The sequence below is a fragment of the Polistes fuscatus genome, unplaced genomic scaffold (assembly GCF_010416935.1).
Source record: "Polistes fuscatus isolate 324 unplaced genomic scaffold, CU_Pfus_HIC Scaffold18, whole genome shotgun sequence".
Taxonomy (NCBI): Eukaryota; Metazoa; Arthropoda; class Insecta; order Hymenoptera; family Vespidae; genus Polistes; species Polistes fuscatus.
In genome coordinates, this window is record NW_025113086.1 from 3,949,754 (window position 1) to 3,968,536 (window position 18,783).

Here is an 18,783-nt window from a genome sequence, read left to right on the forward strand (position 1 = left end):
ATATTATTTATAAATATTACTTCTCCGAGCTTTTTAATTGTCTCGTCGAAAATAATAATTGTTCAAATGTTGTTTGGATTTATTCGACGATTCGATTTCGATTCGAGTCAAACGTTTAACGTGTTTCCAATGTCCCTGTACGGATGCTGTGTTTTAACCGAATGACTAGTTTGCATTGTAAATAAATCTATTTTGTTCGTATTAATTCGTCGTTTTATTCGCAAACTTCTAATAGAATTGGAATGAACCAAAAGTAGAGAAGCATCCTCGTTCTCTGGCGAGATTCGATGATTCGTCGTTTGGATCGTCACATTGTCGTGTCTCGTAAAGACAGGTTTTTTCGGGAAGGTAGGGGGAATTGTAGAGGTGCCAGCCACCAGGAGAGAGAAGAGAGAAGGAAAAAGAGGGAACGGAAGAAGTAATTAAAGGAGACGATCCTGAAACGATCTTGATAACAAGACGCCGCATCGCGATTGGTGGAATTCGATGCATTTCGATCGTTTCCTCAAGGCAATCCTTTACTTTCTATTTCTCATTTGATCGCGTAACCTTATTCAAAACTCAAAGACAAAAGAGAGAACGAGAACGGGTTCTTGACCTTAAGCCGAGAGAGTGAAGCTCATTAACCGATGAGCGACAACAGGATATGCCAAGTATAGTATGTATATGCGAATCTCGCGTGAATTTTCGTCCTACAATCCTACAATTTTCATCCGCATACATTATGCGTATGCACACCTGCATGTTCTTAATGTATTTTTAACAAGGATCTCTCGGTATTACTTTGCGATCTATCGAAATTTTATTGTAAATCTATCGACGAGCACAAAGGATAATCAATGAACTCGGATCTTTTGCTGGACACGATTAAATATTATTTTTTGTCTTCGTCCATAGACGAGAGGTCAAAGTTCGTAAAAGGACACGTTCCTCTTGATGGGAGGTGGTCCGCCGTCGGTGCGTCATAACGTTCGATTTCTCGGAAGTGCGAGGGAAAAAGAGAAAGAAGACTCTTTTCTTTTTTCTTTTCTTCTCTTCTCTTTTACTATCGATCACGGTATACGATAAGCGAACCTTTGAGTCGAGATACGTTAGCTTCTTTCGCTCGTCCTAACGTTTAAATAAACTCTCGGCCTTTTTTTCTCTCGCAATGCGATCTGATAATGAAATATCGAGTTATAATAATAATTGTTTAGTTATCTCGCCCTATGAGAAAGATAATGATAAATATTTAACATATGGAATTGGAGATTTTTTGGCGATAATTGCATTTATCATCATCTTATCGTTCCTCCGTTATATCGAGCTATTTGAAAATAAAACTTCTCGAAAAGATAAGTAACTTGTACCTGCGTCTTTTGATTATGCTAATGAAGAGGAAGCGAAATAGGGGTAGGAACTTTGTTTCAGCGCTTCCATCACTTACATCGCCCCCATCGTCGTGGATTGCTGCGTTCTCCGTTAGACGGATTCTCAAATTTCCCTGAAAACTGTACATAAAGTTTCCAAGGACGACGTGCGCTAACATACTCCTAATTTGCAATGCATATAGTTCAGCACCTAACTTTGTTCCGTTATGCGTTATGACGTGCTCTTACAGCAGCACGACTCGACGACGGTTTAGGAATATCTACAAGAATGCATTTATAATATCTGCAATTTCTGAATCACTTCTCGTTACCGTATCATTTCAACGATTATATTTTTCGAGTAAAACGAAGGAAGAGATTAGTCAGTGGATGATTCTTCCGACTGCCACTTATCCGTCATTATGCGAACATACTAATTCCCTTTGTCGAGTATTCGCTATGAAGCAACCCCCAACGAAAGCGGCTCGTTTTCTTGTCCCTCGGATAATTCCTATTTGTCGTGCAAAAGGGCAGCACGTGTTCGCTCTCTCTCTCTCTCTCCCTCTCTCCTAAAGGCGCGTCAGAAATTTTCGTATTATCGACCCGTGTCCGCGCCGTTGTCTAACTCGTCTAACTCGTACGAAAGCACGTGCAAATTTGTCCGTTTGTTTGTTTGTTCGTTTGTTTGTACGCGCAAGCGTGCGCGTGTTTTCGACTCGTAAGTAAAACTGGAATACACGATATACCAAATTTTGCCAAGATTTTTATTCTAACAACGATAATCCATAAATTCTCAAAAGGAAAGAAAAATTCTAAGCACATGTTTCGATAGATACACGTTTCACGCCCGTCCTAAAACAGTGTTCGAGCCCCCGCGAGTCGAAAGTTCCTCCGAATCAAAAGTAACTCGTAGTTTCGTCCAAATTACTACAAATTAATAAAAGAAAGCTCACGATCCAACCCTTTTATATATATATATATATATCGTAAAGTACGCGGACGACCACGATGTGTAAACTTAAAATAGGCGAATGCATGAACCATCGCCCGAGTCGTCTTCCTCCTTGGTACGTCAAATATACGACGAATGATCGAATCGATAATCTGGCGCATAACATTTATAATATTACATAATGTGGGAATTGTATTTATATACCGACTTACGTACGTATCGAGTATTCGTATTATCAGTGATTTCATCGTATAGGGAGGATAAAAAGTAAAGAAAGAAAAATGTCCAATTTCTTCGCGTCACGTTTCTCGCTGGCATCGTATACAAATATATATGTATATGTATTTGATTGCAAAAGTATCTACGTGTAGGCAGGAAAAATGTTTTTACATGCAGATGCATGAAGCTCTTAGGAAGGTGAGCTCGTAGAGAACAAACTAAGTAAACGACATATCTTTTTCTCTCTCTTATATTCTTGTGTGGGAGAGAGCGGATTGGGGAACACTTTCTCACACAAGAACATTTTGGAGAACATCGACGAGAGTAGTAGACGAACACGAACGCGCGCGTTCGCCACGTTATACGGGGTGTCCCGACTTCTTAAGAAACAAATACATATAACGTATGTACGTATGCGAATAGATGAAAGAAAAATCGGCAAAATTCATTGATCGCTATCGCGTAGAAATGTATAAACGTTTTTTTCACGACGTTCTCGTTCCTCGAGGGAGCGGATTAAAATGATTGCGTCGGTTATCGCGGCCTGTTAATCGCCAAACCAGTTTTTTAACTCTTCGCTTAGTTTCGTAGAAAACTATCGTCGATGTCTCGAATCGAGTCAAGTGTCTTTACACTTGGATCAAACGATTGTAATAATATTCGAATAATAGAAAGGGGAAGGAAGGGGAAGGAAGGGGAAGGAAGAAAAAGTTATGGAAATTTCAATTTGGCGAAAGTTAGAAGGCGTTACTCTAACGGGTCAATCATGTGGCGCGAACTACTCGTGATTTACGAGGGTCCACGGGCCGGACGGCTAATTTTCGGACACCCTGTGTGCAAGCATAACGCAGGCGCAGGCAGCTGTCACCTTACACCCATGCTGTAGGAGGCATGGGGCTGTACGGCGGCCATTCTCAACTTATCTCTAGGATCTTTGTAAACATGTCGTGAAATCCGAGTATCCAGGCAGTGGCGTAGGATTGTGGCCTGGTTGGAATATATATCTCTTGTTGGTGCTCTAATGTAAGAGCCTCGTCACGGCGCGTATTCCAGACGCCTCCAAGATCCTTCTCAACCCTCTTCTCCTCCTTCTTTTCCTCGCTCTATCCTCTTTCTTTTTGAAGAAGAGAAGAGAGAAGAGATCGCAACGTTGCGTGCGCATTTGGTTCGTATCCTTGACGACCACCGAGGACTATGCTCGGCCAACGTCACTAAATGTGTGGAGTACATCTTTGTTCCGTGCTAATAGAAGCTTCTTTTTTTTTTCTTTTATTCTCTTCCCTTCTGCTTTTTTCTTTTCCGCTAGTTTGGAGGGTCAACGCCTACAATAGTAAACGCAAACCATCATTTACCTCCTCTTTCTCCTCCTCTTTCTCCACCATTTCCTCCCCATCGAACGAACTTGCCATATTTTTCGGATTTTCCCTCTCTCCGCGATATTACGAAAACTCCAAACTTTTCCTCACCAATAATTTCCTACGTACGTAGTACCCAAGTTAACCGTATTTATAAATTTGTATAGATTATTATTTGATCGCAGCGCGATATTACGAGATCGTCAAAGGCAGCAAGAAGTCTCAAGATTTACCAGACAAGAACCACAGTAACGTGAAACATAATACAAGTTGCACCAGCCAGTCCTAAGCTCAACCATGCGAGGCAGCCAGCGGCCAAGAAACGCGACGCACGAATCAGATTACATCTTGCGTTCGCTGCTTATCTTTATTCTTCACCTTACCTTGCTTCAATTCACCTCATTTCACTTCAGTGACAACCCCCCTTCGAGAGACATCTTATAACGCGCTCGCAATATTCGATCGTCCTTGAAAAAATACCCAATAAGAAATTACGAACGATTCGAATCACTTAATAGATAAGCTTTTTTAATTCTTTCCACCTGGGTCGATGGACACACCTACGACCAGGTTTGACGAGACATCAGGGTAAAAACGATAAAAGGATCTCTCTCTGAAATGTTACGAATAATTTACAAAAGATTTTATTTTTTATCATACAATTTTATATTAATCATTTAACCTGTTAGCGGTACCCCCTTTAGTTATAATTAATTCTTTGTTATAATAATACTTTTTTTCAATGAGTACCCTGTTGTTGGTCGTAATGATTTTCACTCGCATAACAGCTCACCTACTATTAACACTAAATTTTAATATTAACGACGAACCCCTTCGTAACTCTTTTTAACTTTCTGGCAGAATTTCTTACAAGTTACAGTGCTATTTTGTGAGTCAAAAATTCTTATTGCATGAAAAAAAATAGACAAATATTTTTTCCTATACATACATCATTAAACGACATATGACTTTTTAAAAATGAGTCATTTGACACGCTACGGTAGAAATGGGTATACACGAAGCATCGGAATTTCTGACGTAACGAACGAATTTTTCATCTTAATTAATAATAATTAATTAATTATAGGAAAGTTTGTCTCCTTTCGCGGATGAGATTTTTAAGATATTTTTCGCTTCTTTATCTTCCATATTATTACACAGCGGATAAGAAAACGCGATAATAATAGGTAAGTAGCGCAGATATCATTTTTGAAACAACAGTCGTTTGCTCCGAAAGTAACGTAAATATCTCCAAATTTTAATGCAAACAAATAATATTTTACTTAAAACTATTATACGTTACTGTGTTACTCGTTGTCAGCAGCACTGGTTTGTAAGAAAACTGGTGCTTGTGCACCCTGCGCGACTTGTATAAGCTGAGGTTGAGTTTGAATGGGAGCAGTTTGAATTATGATAGGTTGATTACTACCTCCCTGAACCTGCATGCGTATCATTTGAAGTTGTTGGGGAGTCAATTGGATCTGTAAAACATTTCGAATATGTGAATTGAAAAAAATAATCAAAATATAGAAAATCAATAAAGTTACATTTAAGATCTCTGGTATAATAAGAGCTTATCTTCTTTTATAGTATAGTTACAGGTATTTGTTGAATTTCTCCAGTGGGAGTTACAATTTGTTGTACTATTTGAATTCCTCCAGTCTGAGAAGTTGGAGTTTGTTGCGTCTGTTGTAATTGGATTATTTGTTGACCCGAAGACTGTTGCGGACTCTGCACAGTAACGGTTTGAGTCGTATTCGTGTTAGATGTTTCCTGAGAAAATTATTCAAATGAAGGATAGATATATTTTTATATAACAATAATTTTGCTACGTTCGCTACGTTGTACCATCTAATAAACACAAAAGAGATTACCTGTTCAACTGGACTACCGATGTTTATTGTTTGTATTTGCCCCGTAGAGGGTTGTACAATTTGTATAGGCTGCATTGCCGTACCATTATTTTGTACATTTTGATTTGCCGAAGCTTGCTGCTGCGCCAATTGAAAGTAGTAATGTACTTGATCCGAGTTCATAGATGTGCGAACTGTGCTTTCTGTTTGCGCTTTGCTTTGTTTAAGTTCGTCTCTAGGAACAATATCGATAAGAAAATCAAACTGATCATATTTAGTTATTGCCATTGCTATATCATTTCTCTGAAGTGTGCGTCTTTTATTATCTTCCGTGTGTACCCACGCTCTAAGAGTTAGCTCGTGAATAAAGATTTCTGCTGCTTTAGAAAAAAGCATTGGAGCTTCCGCACTTATCATTTTAACATCACCGTCCAATTTCATTATTTTTTTTATCCTCGCCAGTGGTAGAGATTGTGTCTTTTGATCTATCTGAGAATCAAATGGATTATATCAAAACTTACAATTAGAAATTCTACTAGGTGCATTTAATCATTCAACTAAAACAAGTTTTCTTACCGTTCTAATCTTTCCTATTTCTTCTGCAACTTTTGGCCAAAATTGTATTAAATTTTGTTGGGCTTCGGAGCTGCCTGGCGATGCAATTTGCAAATCACCATTGGAATCTCCTTCAACTTCGCTATCTTGATTACTACAAAATATGTAAAAAACAGTATAATAATATGATTAAAATCTTATAGATTTTTTATTATAGGAATCCATGAATCGCATCATTTAAATATAACCTCACAATATATACGCACACGTATATATATATATATATACTTACGTATTTACGAAGAACACTGACATTCTGGTTTCACTATATACACGTTTGTGGAATTAATCAAATATATATATATATATATGTATATATATATATAATGCAATTATTCTACGGAAAGATTGGCCACAAGATGCTTAATGTGAACTATCTTTCAACTGTCTTTCTGCGTAACGACCTATTTTTTCAACTGATGCTGCTAGGACTCTCTGGGTTGAGAATCGACCTCTTCCTATTGCGCTTAAGGCTAAAATATCTAGGACGCGTTACCAACGTTAAGTAACTCATTACATTAAAATCTAAAACAGACAACAATGTTTTTTATCACTTATCAAGGAAAATGCACAACAGATGCAATGTTTATAATGCGTATGGTGCTGCCATCTTTCTTCACATTTCTTGGCATCAGGTACTGCAACACCGACAGGCGCCAAAGTACTTCTCTTCAAAATTATCTCTACATATATACATAATATGTACATAATGTACCTATGAATAGTTGTATGCATATGTTGTGATTTTTTAAGCATCATGTAAATTATCTTTTCTTTCACTTCGTAACACAATTTGTACACTATTTATAAAATAAACAGGATAACAAATAATATGAAGTTTTGAACGCATAGCTAGGGTCCAGCCAATCTTTCATTTGTTTAGAACAAAATTGCATAACACAATGGGTTGCCTGAATGATACACATATACATATGCATTAGTCGAAGGCCGGCAGTATCGAATACCTTCATTATCTCGATTGTTAATCGATATACTTATGTATGTATCTAAATATAGTATTTAAAAATCTAAGTATGGGTGCGGTATCTATCAAGAAAATCCTTCTATATTACATGCAACAAATTTTTGCTTTTTTATTTGTATTTTGTTCAAGAATATTCATTTCTATCTTGCATAGTTTTATAGCTACAAATTTTTTGGAAAACATGATTCAATACTTCATTGGCCGTATGTGTATCGGAATTACTTATCCTTAATATACTTCCAAATTCTCTAATATAATGATCTAATTCAACGTCATTTGATAAATCCTTCGTCGACATATATTTATTTGTTAATTGAGATAATTTTAATAAGTCAGAGCTAAATGCTTCATCCAAGTCAAATAATTCTAATGCTGGTGGTGGTAATTCTTGAAAGCTCGGTGGAAAGACCTCGGAAGAAATACCATATTCGATGAGAATAATTATTTTCAACGAATTCGCAAATTTCATATTAATATCTTCGTAAAATTCTTACCGATGCTTGGGTGGGTGGCAGAGGTGCCTCAAAATTAGGTGGTATTAAGCTCAATGGTTTGTGTTTTATTCCCAAAGTTTCGTATGCCTTTATAGCAGCCGGTACCATGTTCAAATTAATCGAGTAAAAGTGATGCTTAAACAATTTCATATATTCTCGCGGAATGTCGATATTGTCGAGATCTTGCGTACAAACTTTTGGATTATCTGCTTGTTGTGTTATATCCGGTACGAAATTGTATTCCCAAAACTGAAATATTCGTATAAATTAGATTAAAAATCTATTTCCCTGTTTTTTTAAATAATATTCTTTCATAGACTTACATCGACATCATCCGGTTGAAAATCTTTCTCAGTTGTATCATTTGAATCGAAAAAATCAAAAATCATTTCTTGCAAGGCACTATTTTTCTCCTTCTCGATATAGGCATCCGTAAACATTCTAGCCGAGCCCAAAACGACCAATTTACCAGATTCGTTTTTACCAGAATAGTAAGCACATATAGGTCTATTCATTGGAATAGCAATCGAGCCGCTTGACAAAGCGACCATCGATGGTCTCACCACGTTCAATGTTGCACCGTATGGATATAGGAAATTGATATCTCTGATTGATTAGACCATATAGAATAGATAGATATACAGTATATAACAAATATCGTTTGCTTTTCTTTTTTATTAAATATGGTCTTACGAATATTCGTTGTGGTTCTTCAAAAACGTCGATTTGTTCGACAAGCCTTGAGAAACGAGACACTCTTTCGGATGTAACGTTTGACTATAGCTCATACGTAGCACACTATCTGAAACGTTAATATGATTAATAATTTGTCACATATTTACAATGAAAAACGAAAGCCCGTCGACCTCATATAATTTTCTACCATTGTTCACCATTACTCCGAATTCTTCTATTAAAAAATTAATATTCGTGTTTGATTTGTTTTCGCCACCTTCACCTAGCATCACCAAAACGTTACCGCCAGCGTTGACGAAATTCCGAATCGTGTTCATTTCTATTTCTGTGAATTTATTTCTCGGCCCTGGAAGTACCAATACCTTGCCACTCGCCAGTGATTCTTCGGTGATGGTATCGTTGTTTCTACAAGAAATTACATTACAATTGGAAAGCGAAACACGCGTTTGTACGGAAAAAATTATCGATAAATATTACTTACTCGATCAATTTCCATTTTGGTTTTAATTTCCTTTGTAGTACTTTGAATTCCTCGTTTAATTTTCTGCCATTCTTTGATGCATCGAAAATGATAACGTTCACATTATTGTCACCACTCTCACCACCAAAAATTGAACTCATCGTAATTTTTTTTGTTTTCTTTCGAAGAGAGGTAAATACTCTTCATTTACTCATAACATAAAAAACTCTGTAACCATAACGAAACGTCACGTTGTCAATGGCAACAAATTGACATCAAAGCCTAGTACGTATTTTTGTATCAAAGCCTGATGCATAGTTTTAATTATAATGAATAGTTTTAATGAGAACATCATTAAAGAGTGAAATATATATATGTAGATGATATTTGTAATTTTTTGATGATAATCACAAATGACAAACAACGCATACGTGTATGTATTTTTAAATTTGCCGCTTCTCTTGAGCTTTCTAGTGTTTCTAGTGCTCTCTAGTGGCAATAGAAATCTTCCTCTCATAGCGTATATACGTAGGACACATTTATAACACTGCGACCGTTCTCCTTGTATATAGACTTCGTGATTTCATCAATTTCTCTACAATTAAAATATGGTCTAGTTTCTATTAAGCTCGATGAAGTAAGTAGCGCCATCCATCGACTACTCCTGAAGCAAGTTTCAAGAATAACTTCAGATCTAACAGTTATAAACCGGTCAGCCACGTGTCCAAAGAAGTGCCTTTAATTAAAAGTGTTTAGTTTGTTAGCAATAAAGAAAAATGACTGCTTCCGAGCAATACGACAACGAGTTAAAACAACTACTGAATACTCCTGCGAGAAATGTTACAGAAGATATATGTATGGCTCCGCCATTATCGGTAGGCTATAACATACAAATCTATTGAGCTATTCATTCTATCTAAAGAATGATTTGTAGAGATCAAGTTGATTACAGACTACCGTGCCACGGCCCAGTACGTCACAAAATGTTAATCCATCGACTACCATGAATCCAATGGTACCTAATATCCCAAATACTATTAATGAAATTCCAGAGGCTTGTGTACAGTATGTTTTTTTTTTGCTAGAGTATTCGTTAAAGTATTGTTATTAAATGATTATTTAATCTCATTCTATTTTATAGAAATGTCGTTTCTACAGTTAACTTAGGTACAGAGCTAAAACTTATGTACATTAATACAAGGACTAGAAATTCAGAATATAATCCAGCAAGATTCACAGGATTAATTATGAGAATCCGTAATCCCACAACAACAGCTTTAATTTTTCGTTCTGGAAAATTAGTCTGCACTGGGGCTAGAAGCGAAGAAGATTCTTGTTTAGCAGCAAGAAAGTTTGCTAGAATTATACAAAAATTGGGCTTTCCGGTAAGAAGATGTTGGTGACAAGCACCTTCTTTTTTATAGAATTATATTTTAATTATATTCTTATTATGCTTTTTCATTGTAGGTCAAATTTTATAATTTTAAGATACAAAATATAGTTGCTACGTGTGATCTTAAATTTCCTATTAAATTAGAAAATTTAAACCACAAGCATGGTCAGTTTTCTAGTTATGAACCAGAAATATATTCTGGTTTAATATATAGGATGGTTTTGCCAAGGGTAGTGTTACTTATATTTGTCAATGGAAAGATCGTATTAACTGGTAAGATTTTGTAAGATTTAAAAGATTATCTTTCTATTAACTTATCTGTCAATATCAACATACTTTATATTGCAGGTGCAAAAGATCGATCCGAATTACGAGATGCATTAAGTAATATTTATCCAATATTAAAAAGTTTTAGAAAGTAGTAAGACTATATCATAATCATTATAATTATTATTTTGTATCTTTGTAAAGTAATATTTTTTTCATAATTTATCAAAACACACTTACATATAAACGCGAAACTTCATTTATTAAAAGTATTACTTAAATATTTTGGTGTGTGCGTGCGTGTGTGCACGTGTGCGCGTGTGTGTGTGTGTGTGTTGTGTGCGTGCGTGTATATATATATCTTATTGTCCTTTTTTACGATCTTGACAGAAACAAGTGAACGGTATAAAGTGTAATAAAAAATATCAAATCGACGAACAGCTCAAAGGTAGTGCAATTAGTTTAAATATTAAATAAAATGTCGAAAAAAAAATAAACCGGCTTTAATTTGATTGAAAAAAGAACTCAATTTCTTCTAACGAGGACTGAGCTGCAATTTTCTCGCGTGTTACATCTCGAAGAAAAAAGGAAATCTTCGCAACGAGTCGAATTATCAACAATTTCTCGAACGAATTTATTCCTTTGCAAGATAAAATTATGTTTTTTATACATATATGTATTCTAAATATAGATTTATTATTAAGTAAGGCGTAATTCCTTGTGACTCGTGGTTGTTTATATGTGAATCGAGAATGTATAATAAATTATTCCGCACAATTATTTCATATCCTATCAACAGCATCGTAATGGAAAGTTTGCAGCGTTACTTTTTATGGAATTTAAAATAAAGCTGCATGATAAATGTGATAATAAAATGTATAGAACGAATCGTCTGAAACGAAAAAATGTTTCTTCTTTTTACATGTAAAATCCTCCGTCCCGATACAACATCCTACATATATCAATATATATACTTTACACATTTTTTACATCAATGAACTATACTGTTCGATTTGGTAATAGAATTTTTTCGTGTGGTCGTTTTAATGCACATATATTTAAAAAAATTGTAATAATCTATGCAGACCAAATAAGTAACTTAAGTACATAACTTTTTTTTCTCTCTCTCCAACATAAGTATAATATTATAATAATTTTGTTATTTAATACGTATATAATATTTTTCCATCGAGCGTAGTACGTAGAGTTATTCAATTTGAGTGTAGATACTCGATAAATAATATTTCCATATGTTATTGGGTTTTTAGTAAACGACATTTATACCTTTCTTTGCAGCTATTGGTAATTTTTCTCCTTGGAAGAAAGGATTCTCTTCCTAAAAATAAAATCATGAATAAGCAAGAACATCGAATCTCGGACACTCGTGGACTTACCCGAAATTCTTCGACGATCTGATCAAAATCGGAATTGGAAATATGCATACCAGGAAGCCTGTTAGAATTAGATGGACAATCTGCCATGTGTTCGGTATCGCACATGCAATCCTGTATACTTTGATAATGGCGACTAAACGTTGCCGTGTTCTCAAATTCGGTAAGACAGTTGTTCTCACCTGTGATCGAGATCAAGTATAGTTTTTTCAAGTTAATTTATAAACAGCATATAAAGCCATCACGTCACCGTGTAAAACAAGCCACCTAATTATTTTCTCAGGTAGCCTATTTTAATTGGGATGGACGTCTTAAAGAAATTTGATGAGAAAACAAAAAAGGATCACTCACTAGTGTATCCTATTGGGCAAGGATTCGGTGGTGTGCAATAAGCGGGTAATGCATTTTCAGTTTTTTCATTTTTTCCACTTTTCATTCCACCTTTTATTCCACCTTTTATTCCACCAGTAGCCTGTATCCTGTGTCTATCATTACCCCTGTAATAATCATTGGCGTCCTGATGACTCCACAGAGTACTATGTTGCAGGTATTCTTGATCGCGAGTACTTGGATTAGGACTAAATCTATCAACGCCTTCGTAATCAGCCGGTAGATCTATCGGTATCTCTTTGGCCTTATCAAAATCATCAGGCAATCGAGAATTATCTACGTAATCAGCGTAGGAATCAACTACGCCATTCAATTTGTTTAAACTGTCCAAGAAAATTTGGAGACTCGCATCCCAAAGACGATCCTCCTAAAAAAATCGATAGATTGACTAATTGAAATCGATTAACTCGTTTAACGGTAGTCAAGATATAATAATCAAGATTAATATTACCTGAATCTCAGGTGGTAAATATAGCGACGCCTGAGTAGCAACCGCTATCGAGAGAAGTATAAAACAGTGCGGCATAGCGAGAGAGAGAGAGAGAACAGGGAATTATACTCTAATACAGCTCTAACGAAACTGTAATGGAGAAAACGGTGTATGATAATGAAACATTGATTAATCGATATTTATTGATTAATGGTTACACGCCATATTTAATATCTCATCGAACAATACAAAAATATTTCTAAACTTGTCTATGCGCGTCTGCGAGAAAAGAAGATAGAAATTCTTTTCATTACCAGGATGGTTGGTCCAATTAGATGAACAGAGCAAACGAAGAGGTCCTTGACGAGATATTTTCCCCGATGGCTGCCAGTTTTCACGTCAACCGCACTCACGACATTCTCAAGAAGAGAGCGCGCTTAGTGGTCTTGCCCAGTACTAAAGTATTGATCCTTTCGATTTTACGGGAGCATCGCGAAAAGGGAATCTTCTAACTCCCACGCACTGCTCGCTCCGTTATCATGTTTTAGTCAACCCACATTCGTAAAGCCAATTCAACTAAAACGAGTATATACTTATGCATCTACATGCATATGCTGCTATACACGCTGCTAACAACGAATCGTTGTTAGGAATTTTTCAGGGAACTATAAATGACGCCTACAACGACATTGAAATCTCTTTCTCATTTCCAGCTTTGTTCTTTTATCGACAACTTTTTAATATCTGTTATCTTGGAAAAATATAGAACAAGGGAAAGAGGAAGAGAGATTTGATAATATTTTACACACACACACACACACACACAGAGAGAGAGAGAGTAGATCATTGATTTGTATCGGTATACGAAACAGTCACCCTAGGAATTATAATCAATTAGAAGAATTGCATTTTCAAGCTCATAAACGAGGGACGACAACGATTAATAGACGTTTAAAGAACGTTTAGGTATGTATATATCGACCGTAATGAGAACGGAAGGAAGGGTCCTTTGATATTTCTCTTTCCCTTTTATCAAATAAATCCCTGCAAAATGAATCTCTTATGTATATCCAGCCGATAAAAGAACGAAGCTCGGAGCGAAATTTCAGCCACTATTATTGACAATGCTTAAAGCTAATTACAATCTTATTGAGCTGCATAGGATAAAGAGCCATCGCTCCTTACGCCAGGGATACGTTACTAATAAATCTGCAATATATATTATACATATCCATATGTATCTAAATACGTATACATATATCGTTTAATGATGTCAGCCAGCGTGCAGTTATTACGCTCTGTCGTGGCGTCACAAGTATTGATCCGCGCGGAGAGACTATGCGAATAAAGTATAATATATGTATGTATGTATGGATATAGTTTTCTCTCCGAAAAATTCCGAAAAATTCCGGAAATACTAGCCCTTTATCTATCTTCTTCCATCCTTTACTCGATTCTCTATTTGGCTTCTTTCCGTTTTCTTTATTTCTACGTACAAGCATACCTCCCCCTCTTTTTCTTTCACATTTTCAAGAGTTTCAAATTCCCCTCCCTCTTTCTCTCCCCTATCGGAATCCCACTAGATGAAGGGTCTCGCGCCAATGCGTCAGAGCACTTAACGTAAAACACATTAGCATATTCGGTGGACCCTGAATTTTGCTGGCACTGCAAGTCACCGAGTTAACAAAGTCAGGTGGTTCAACCGAAACTAGTTTATTATACTCACAGCACGTGTTTAATAAACCCTTGATATATCATGGTATCATATTAGGTATGTGTATATAAATATCGCATCTTTGTTCGTGCGAAAAAGATAGATCGAACTAATCTACATATTCTTAATCGATATTAGACTATCGATTGAACTTGTTTATTTTTTAAAAGGGTAACGGTGCATACTTCGAAGCACATCTTTACATTTGATAAGTTTGTTAATGTTTTCAAATAAACAAATGGTTTTATACTATGCATTAAAAATAAGATTCGCGATGACTTTGTCAAACGTGAATTAACAGTCAAGACAATCCTAAGGAATTCGTAGATGTATTCGTAGTAGGACTTTGCTGATTTACCGAGGCGATCTTCATGACCGAAGAAATGTTTGAACTAGCTCGTTTTTTGAATATATCCTATGGGAACGATTCGCGGAAAATAATGAGAGATTGATGCCGATGCGATGCGGGGGATCATCAAGTACACGATCAAATATCTATTCAACGATGGACTGTTCGGCTTCTTCCTCAATTCGATTATATTGAACAATAGATTGATCAAGATATGTCGCGAATTGGACGCTTTGGGTTTCGATCCGAACGTCTTTAGTAATTTCAACTTGTCGAGGAGAGACTACGACAAGGATAACGTGTAAGCGAATTAATTAATAATTCAAATTCAAGTAATAATAATAATAATGGGGCAATTCATAGAATGGTAAATTAGAAAGGCAAATTAGAAAATAATATATTGTAGGATAAAAAATGATCATTGATATACGTTATGACATTGGTGCCATGGAAATTTAACAAAAGTTCTTCCTTCATTGACAGTCTATTAGAAAAAAGAAATAGAGGGAAAATGAGAAAAAAACAGATGGGAAAAAGTAAAGAAGATCTTTGTCGCGATTTCATGATAGAGATGATCTTAGGAAGTATGATAGCATCGGTAGCATCCACCCATTCGCGGCACGGAAGTGTTTGTAAAAGAGCAGCTACTTATGATTCTCCTAGCAACGAAAAAATCGATCGGACCGTAAGTATTGAATCGTCGTTGCAGACTCCGAAGAATTCACAACACATCTTCGCATCGTGCAACGAGGACTCGCGTCAATTGAAAAATTCTTCCAACTTGCTAGATAAAAAAGAATGTAATGAAAAAGAATGTAATGAAAGATGGTCCAAAGGGGCCAGCTTAGGAGGAGTAGCTTCTTTGCTTAAAGATTCTACGTGGAATTGTCGTGGTCGTCGTCGTCGTCGTCGCCCTCGCATGGTCTTGTTGAAACCAAAGATAAGAAGACGACCTCGATTATCTTTGCCTTTTAAAGCCGACCTAATGACAAGGGAGATTTTCAGGCTCGATCCGATCTTTCATGAATCGTCGTGTCTCTTGAATGTTTGCTTTTGCCTAAACGCCGTCAATCGAAAAATATTCAACAAAAGTAGTAGCCTGGAACTACGTTTGATTTTAGACATTCGTAGAGATTACGTCAACTTCAAATTGACCGGTAGAAGAAGTCACGAGACGAGATCCTGTCTAATCTTTAACAACCGCCGAATTCGAGTACCGATGCGCGAGCCTGACGACAAAGATGTCATTCTCAAAACGAATAGGAGTCCAGAAGAAAATCTTCTCGAAGAAAGAAGAAAGCAATCGTTGGTAGAAAATATCGATCGAATAAGCGATCATTTGTCGCCGAGGTGTTTGTCCTGTCGAGCAGAAAAACGACTCGAAGAAATTTTATTCGCCCAATCACCGCGGATTAACAAGGATTCGAGTATTTTCGAGGAGAAAAACTGTTCATCGTCAAATATTTCCAAAAACAAAGATCAAATCTTGAATTCGACGAAGGAAGTAAGAAAAGGGCAGCAGACCAGCGAGGTTCCAAAGATTACCAAAGACGTTTGCAGTCAAAATTATTGCAACTTAGAAACCGAAAAGATCATTCGCGTAGTTGGTACCGAAGAAAATGAAGAAATCGTTAACAACGTGGACAGTAGTTTAACGATTAAGAAAATCTTTTCTAAAGAAGAAGTAAACTTTGATTGCGACTCAAAGTGTTCTTGCTGTTCCAAAGTTTCTTCTTTTCTTTTCGCGGGAAGACAAAATGAGGAGAATGTTGCATCTAATGTCATCTTGATAAACGAAGAAAAACTCGAAGAAGCGCAAAATGCATCGATAATTGCATCCGCGATGATGGGTGTTTCTTTGCTCGATATTTCAGAGAAGAAAGATTATCAAGTCCCATGCCCGATGTCGAGAAAAAACCATCGTAGGGCAAATTCGACGAGCATTATTGTTCAAATATCACGTTCGAAGAAACAGTTAAAAAAGGAGAAATTCCCCTTTGAAATACTTTCGAAAAAAGAGTCAAAGCGTTTACTTTTACCAACTGATTGCGAGAAACGATTTCACGAGCGAAAATATAAAAATCCTTGCTCGAGCGTTTGCACCTGTGGTACTTGGACAAGTTCTTCTAATCGAATGCAAGAAAATCTTTCGTCGAGAATACAAAGTAACGTAGGCTCAAATTCGATTTTAAAGAGTTTTTGCGAATCCTTTTATCTCAGTGGCATAAGATCCATTCGCAGACTGAGAAACGTTGTCCGTTTAAATTTACGGAAATTTATGCGGAGAGGTAACCAACGCGAGACTATTGATAGAAGATTATCCGACGAGAAAAACTTGATTTATGTTAAAAGAGAATACAAGGAGGAAAAGAAAGGAAGGGCAAACGATTTCAATGGCCCAACTCGTCGCGATAACTATTTTCCTTACGATCCTTGCGATCGATGCTCAAAAGAATGCAAGAATAATTATCTACCCATTAGTGCTCGGGGATCGATTAAGAGATCTAAATCTCCTTCCCGATGCTTTTTTTAAATGAAAAGCAACTACGGAGAAGATCCTAGAAGAATGGTCGATCTATCGAGTACCATGAGAAATGAGGATAAATTTATCGACGATCTCGGCCTAGATTTTCGATCAAAGTTGGAGCAATATGTGGCACTTTGCAAGAACATTAAGTATTCTCTAATGGGCAATGTTATAACTGAGGAATAAATTGTAATAGTCGCGCGGCGTGATTCGCGAGAAGGATCTTAAAAAAGGCGACGACGAGGGCGACGACGATAGTGAAATTCGAGTTATTCGGGTCATAGATACTGCCAGTGCGAAGATAAAGAATGACAGAACTACCATTCAGAGAATAGCAGGCAGCCTCTGGAGCAGATCGATATTTCCTGGCAACCGTGGAGAGGGTGCCCACGCCACGGCCGTTTTACCCTCTGTTTGTAACAATGCGAGTCGCCTTCTAACGTCTAGCGATGGATTCGACCCGCCAAAACTCATTTTTTCTTTCTTTCTTTTCGACCTTACTTTCTTCAAATATTATTACATAAAATGAATGTTCGAATAATTGGTTATTCTATATAAATTGGTTATTCTACTAGAATGTGACCAAATAATAAAGACAAATTAGAAAGGAGTATTTGCGTTTAAGAGTTGTCAAATTGGATTCGATTCGGTATTGTATGCGCGAGTTAGGTAACGTATTTGTTTGTCCACGATAAGGAGCAACAGTTACCTGCTCTACTCTTCATAATTAATCACGGCGAATATTGTTTTGCATAATCACTCGGATCGCTTAATCGGAAGCGAACGATTTTTTAACGACAAAGTTCGAAAAAGAAGAAGAAAATTGATTGTAGGTATACGAGTATAGGGTGGGAAAGCCTATCGCTGATAATTGAATCGCTTTACCGCTCAACGTAATTCTATTTAAGATCGTTCATGATAGACAATTACAAAATCTAAATACATATCGAAATGTTGAAGAAACGAATTCGTTGACATTTAATGCCAAGCCCTTGTTAATATCGAATAAGAAGCTAAGGAAAAAATAGAGTTCAATCGGAGTTTGATCCAAGGCACGATCGTTGAACGTCGTTAATACCGTTACTATGGTTGTTTGCGCGTGCCGTTTTGTTGTTGCAAACGGTTTTCCCATGCCAGTGTGGGGGTGGTTGAGAGAGATGGGATGGAAGAAGCTCCGCCTGGCGTGGCCACGAGTGGGGTCGATGGATAAAGCCGATTGGTCAGTGATATCGATGCGTCTAACTTGCCACCCAATGGGAACGACCGACCTCGTCGAGATGCGCTGTTTCAAGTTTATTCCTCGAGGACGACGACGACGACGACAGCGAGGACGACGACGACGAC

At 36.7% G+C, this 18,783-nt stretch overlaps 4 protein-coding genes and 1 long non-coding RNA gene across 8 annotated transcripts; 2 read left to right on the forward strand and 3 right to left on the reverse strand.

The window, feature by feature from the left end:
- Positions 1 to 1,188: 1,188 nt before the first annotated feature.
- Positions 1,189 to 4,622, forward strand: LOC122515462. Its single transcript, XR_006303268.1, has 2 exons — positions 1,189 to 3,543; positions 4,061 to 4,622. It is a non-coding gene; the product is annotated as an uncharacterized LOC122515462 (long non-coding RNA).
- A 497-nt stretch (positions 4,623 to 5,119) lies between these two features.
- On the reverse strand, positions 5,120 to 6,862 carry LOC122515457 (nuclear transcription factor Y subunit gamma-like). 3 transcript variants are annotated; one of them, XM_043632830.1, is made up of 5 exons: positions 6,576 to 6,862; positions 6,305 to 6,437; positions 5,750 to 6,217; positions 5,475 to 5,648; positions 5,120 to 5,356 (listed from the first exon to the last, which is right to left on the reverse strand). In XM_043632830.1, exons 1-5 carry the CDS (start codon positions 6,596 to 6,598, stop codon positions 5,183 to 5,185), a joined length of 972 nt encoding a protein of 323 aa, XP_043488765.1. In that variant the 5' UTR covers positions 6,599 to 6,862; the 3' UTR covers positions 5,120 to 5,182. The 3 variants fall into 3 exon arrangements, with proteins under 3 accessions (XP_043488765.1, XP_043488767.1, XP_043488766.1); XM_043632832.1 differs by having other exon boundaries at positions 5,227 to 5,314; positions 5,423 to 5,648; XM_043632831.1 differs by having other exon boundaries at positions 5,270 to 5,356; positions 5,423 to 5,648.
- A 334-nt stretch (positions 6,863 to 7,196) lies between these two features.
- LOC122515455 (intraflagellar transport protein 52 homolog) lies at positions 7,197 to 9,490 on the reverse strand. Of its 2 annotated transcripts, XM_043632826.1 has the most exons (7): positions 9,410 to 9,490; positions 9,000 to 9,206; positions 8,706 to 8,923; positions 8,516 to 8,624; positions 8,146 to 8,428; positions 7,823 to 8,071; positions 7,197 to 7,737 (listed from the first exon to the last, which is right to left on the reverse strand). In XM_043632826.1, exons 2-7 carry the CDS (start codon positions 9,137 to 9,139, stop codon positions 7,453 to 7,455), a joined length of 1,284 nt encoding a protein of 427 aa, XP_043488761.1. In that variant the 5' UTR covers positions 9,140 to 9,206; positions 9,410 to 9,490; the 3' UTR covers positions 7,197 to 7,452. The 2 variants fall into 2 exon arrangements, with proteins under 2 accessions (XP_043488761.1, XP_043488760.1); XM_043632825.1 differs by lacking the exon at positions 9,410 to 9,490 and having other exon boundaries at positions 9,000 to 9,378.
- An 86-nt stretch (positions 9,491 to 9,576) lies between these two features.
- On the forward strand, positions 9,577 to 10,907 carry LOC122515459 (TATA-box-binding protein). Its single transcript, XM_043632834.1, has 5 exons — positions 9,577 to 9,853; positions 9,931 to 10,043; positions 10,120 to 10,363; positions 10,446 to 10,644; positions 10,720 to 10,907. Exons 1-5 carry the CDS (start codon positions 9,755 to 9,757, stop codon positions 10,791 to 10,793), a joined length of 729 nt encoding a protein of 242 aa, XP_043488769.1. The 5' UTR covers positions 9,577 to 9,754; the 3' UTR covers positions 10,794 to 10,907.
- Positions 10,908 to 11,531: 624 nt separating this feature from the next.
- Positions 11,532 to 13,297, reverse strand: LOC122515458. Its single transcript, XM_043632833.1, has 5 exons — positions 13,164 to 13,297; positions 12,871 to 12,999; positions 12,381 to 12,786; positions 12,033 to 12,211; positions 11,532 to 11,974 (listed from the first exon to the last, which is right to left on the reverse strand). Exons 2-5 carry the CDS (start codon positions 12,943 to 12,945, stop codon positions 11,903 to 11,905), a joined length of 732 nt encoding a protein of 243 aa, XP_043488768.1. The 5' UTR covers positions 12,946 to 12,999; positions 13,164 to 13,297; the 3' UTR covers positions 11,532 to 11,902.
- Positions 13,298 to 18,783: the final 5,486 nt, after the last annotated feature.

Coding starts and splice junctions, on each gene's coding strand:
- LOC122515457 (XM_043632830.1), bottom strand. CDS start 6,598: ATGTCAGTGTTCTTCGTAAATAC. Junction 5,649..5,749: donor TCGGTAGTCCAGTTGAACAG/GTAATCTCTTTT, acceptor TAATTTTCTCAG/GAAACATCTAACACGAATAC. Junction 5,357..5,474: donor GAGAAATTCAACAAATACCT/GTAACTATACTA, acceptor AATGTTTTACAG/ATCCAATTGACTCCCCAACA.
- LOC122515455 (XM_043632826.1), bottom strand. CDS start 9,139: ATGAGTTCAATTTTTGGTGGTGAGAGTGGTGACAATAATGTGAACGTT. Junction 8,924..8,999: donor CCAAAATGGAAATTGATCGA/GTAAGTAATATT, acceptor AATTTCTTGTAG/AAACAACGATACCATCACCG. Junction 7,738..7,822: donor TGCCACCCACCCAAGCATCG/GTAAGAATTTTA, acceptor ATTTCTTCCGAG/GTCTTTCCACCGAGCTTTCA.
- LOC122515459 (XM_043632834.1), top strand. CDS start 9,755: ATGACTGCTTCCGAGCAATACGACAACGAGTTAAAACAACTACTGAAT. Junction 9,854..9,930: donor GTATGGCTCCGCCATTATCG/GTAGGCTATAAC, acceptor AGTTGATTACAG/ACTACCGTGCCACGGCCCAG. Junction 10,044..10,119: donor ATTCCAGAGGCTTGTGTACA/GTATGTTTTTTT, acceptor TCTATTTTATAG/AAATGTCGTTTCTACAGTTA.
- LOC122515458 (XM_043632833.1), bottom strand. CDS start 12,945: ATGCCGCACTGTTTTATACTTCTCTCGATAGCGGTTGCTACTCAGGCG. Junction 12,212..12,380: donor TTGCCCAATAGGATACACTA/GTGAGTGATCCT, acceptor TCTCGATCACAG/GTGAGAACAACTGTCTTACC. Junction 11,975..12,032: donor AGATCGTCGAAGAATTTCGG/GTAAGTCCACGA, acceptor TTTTATTTTTAG/GAAGAGAATCCTTTCTTCCA.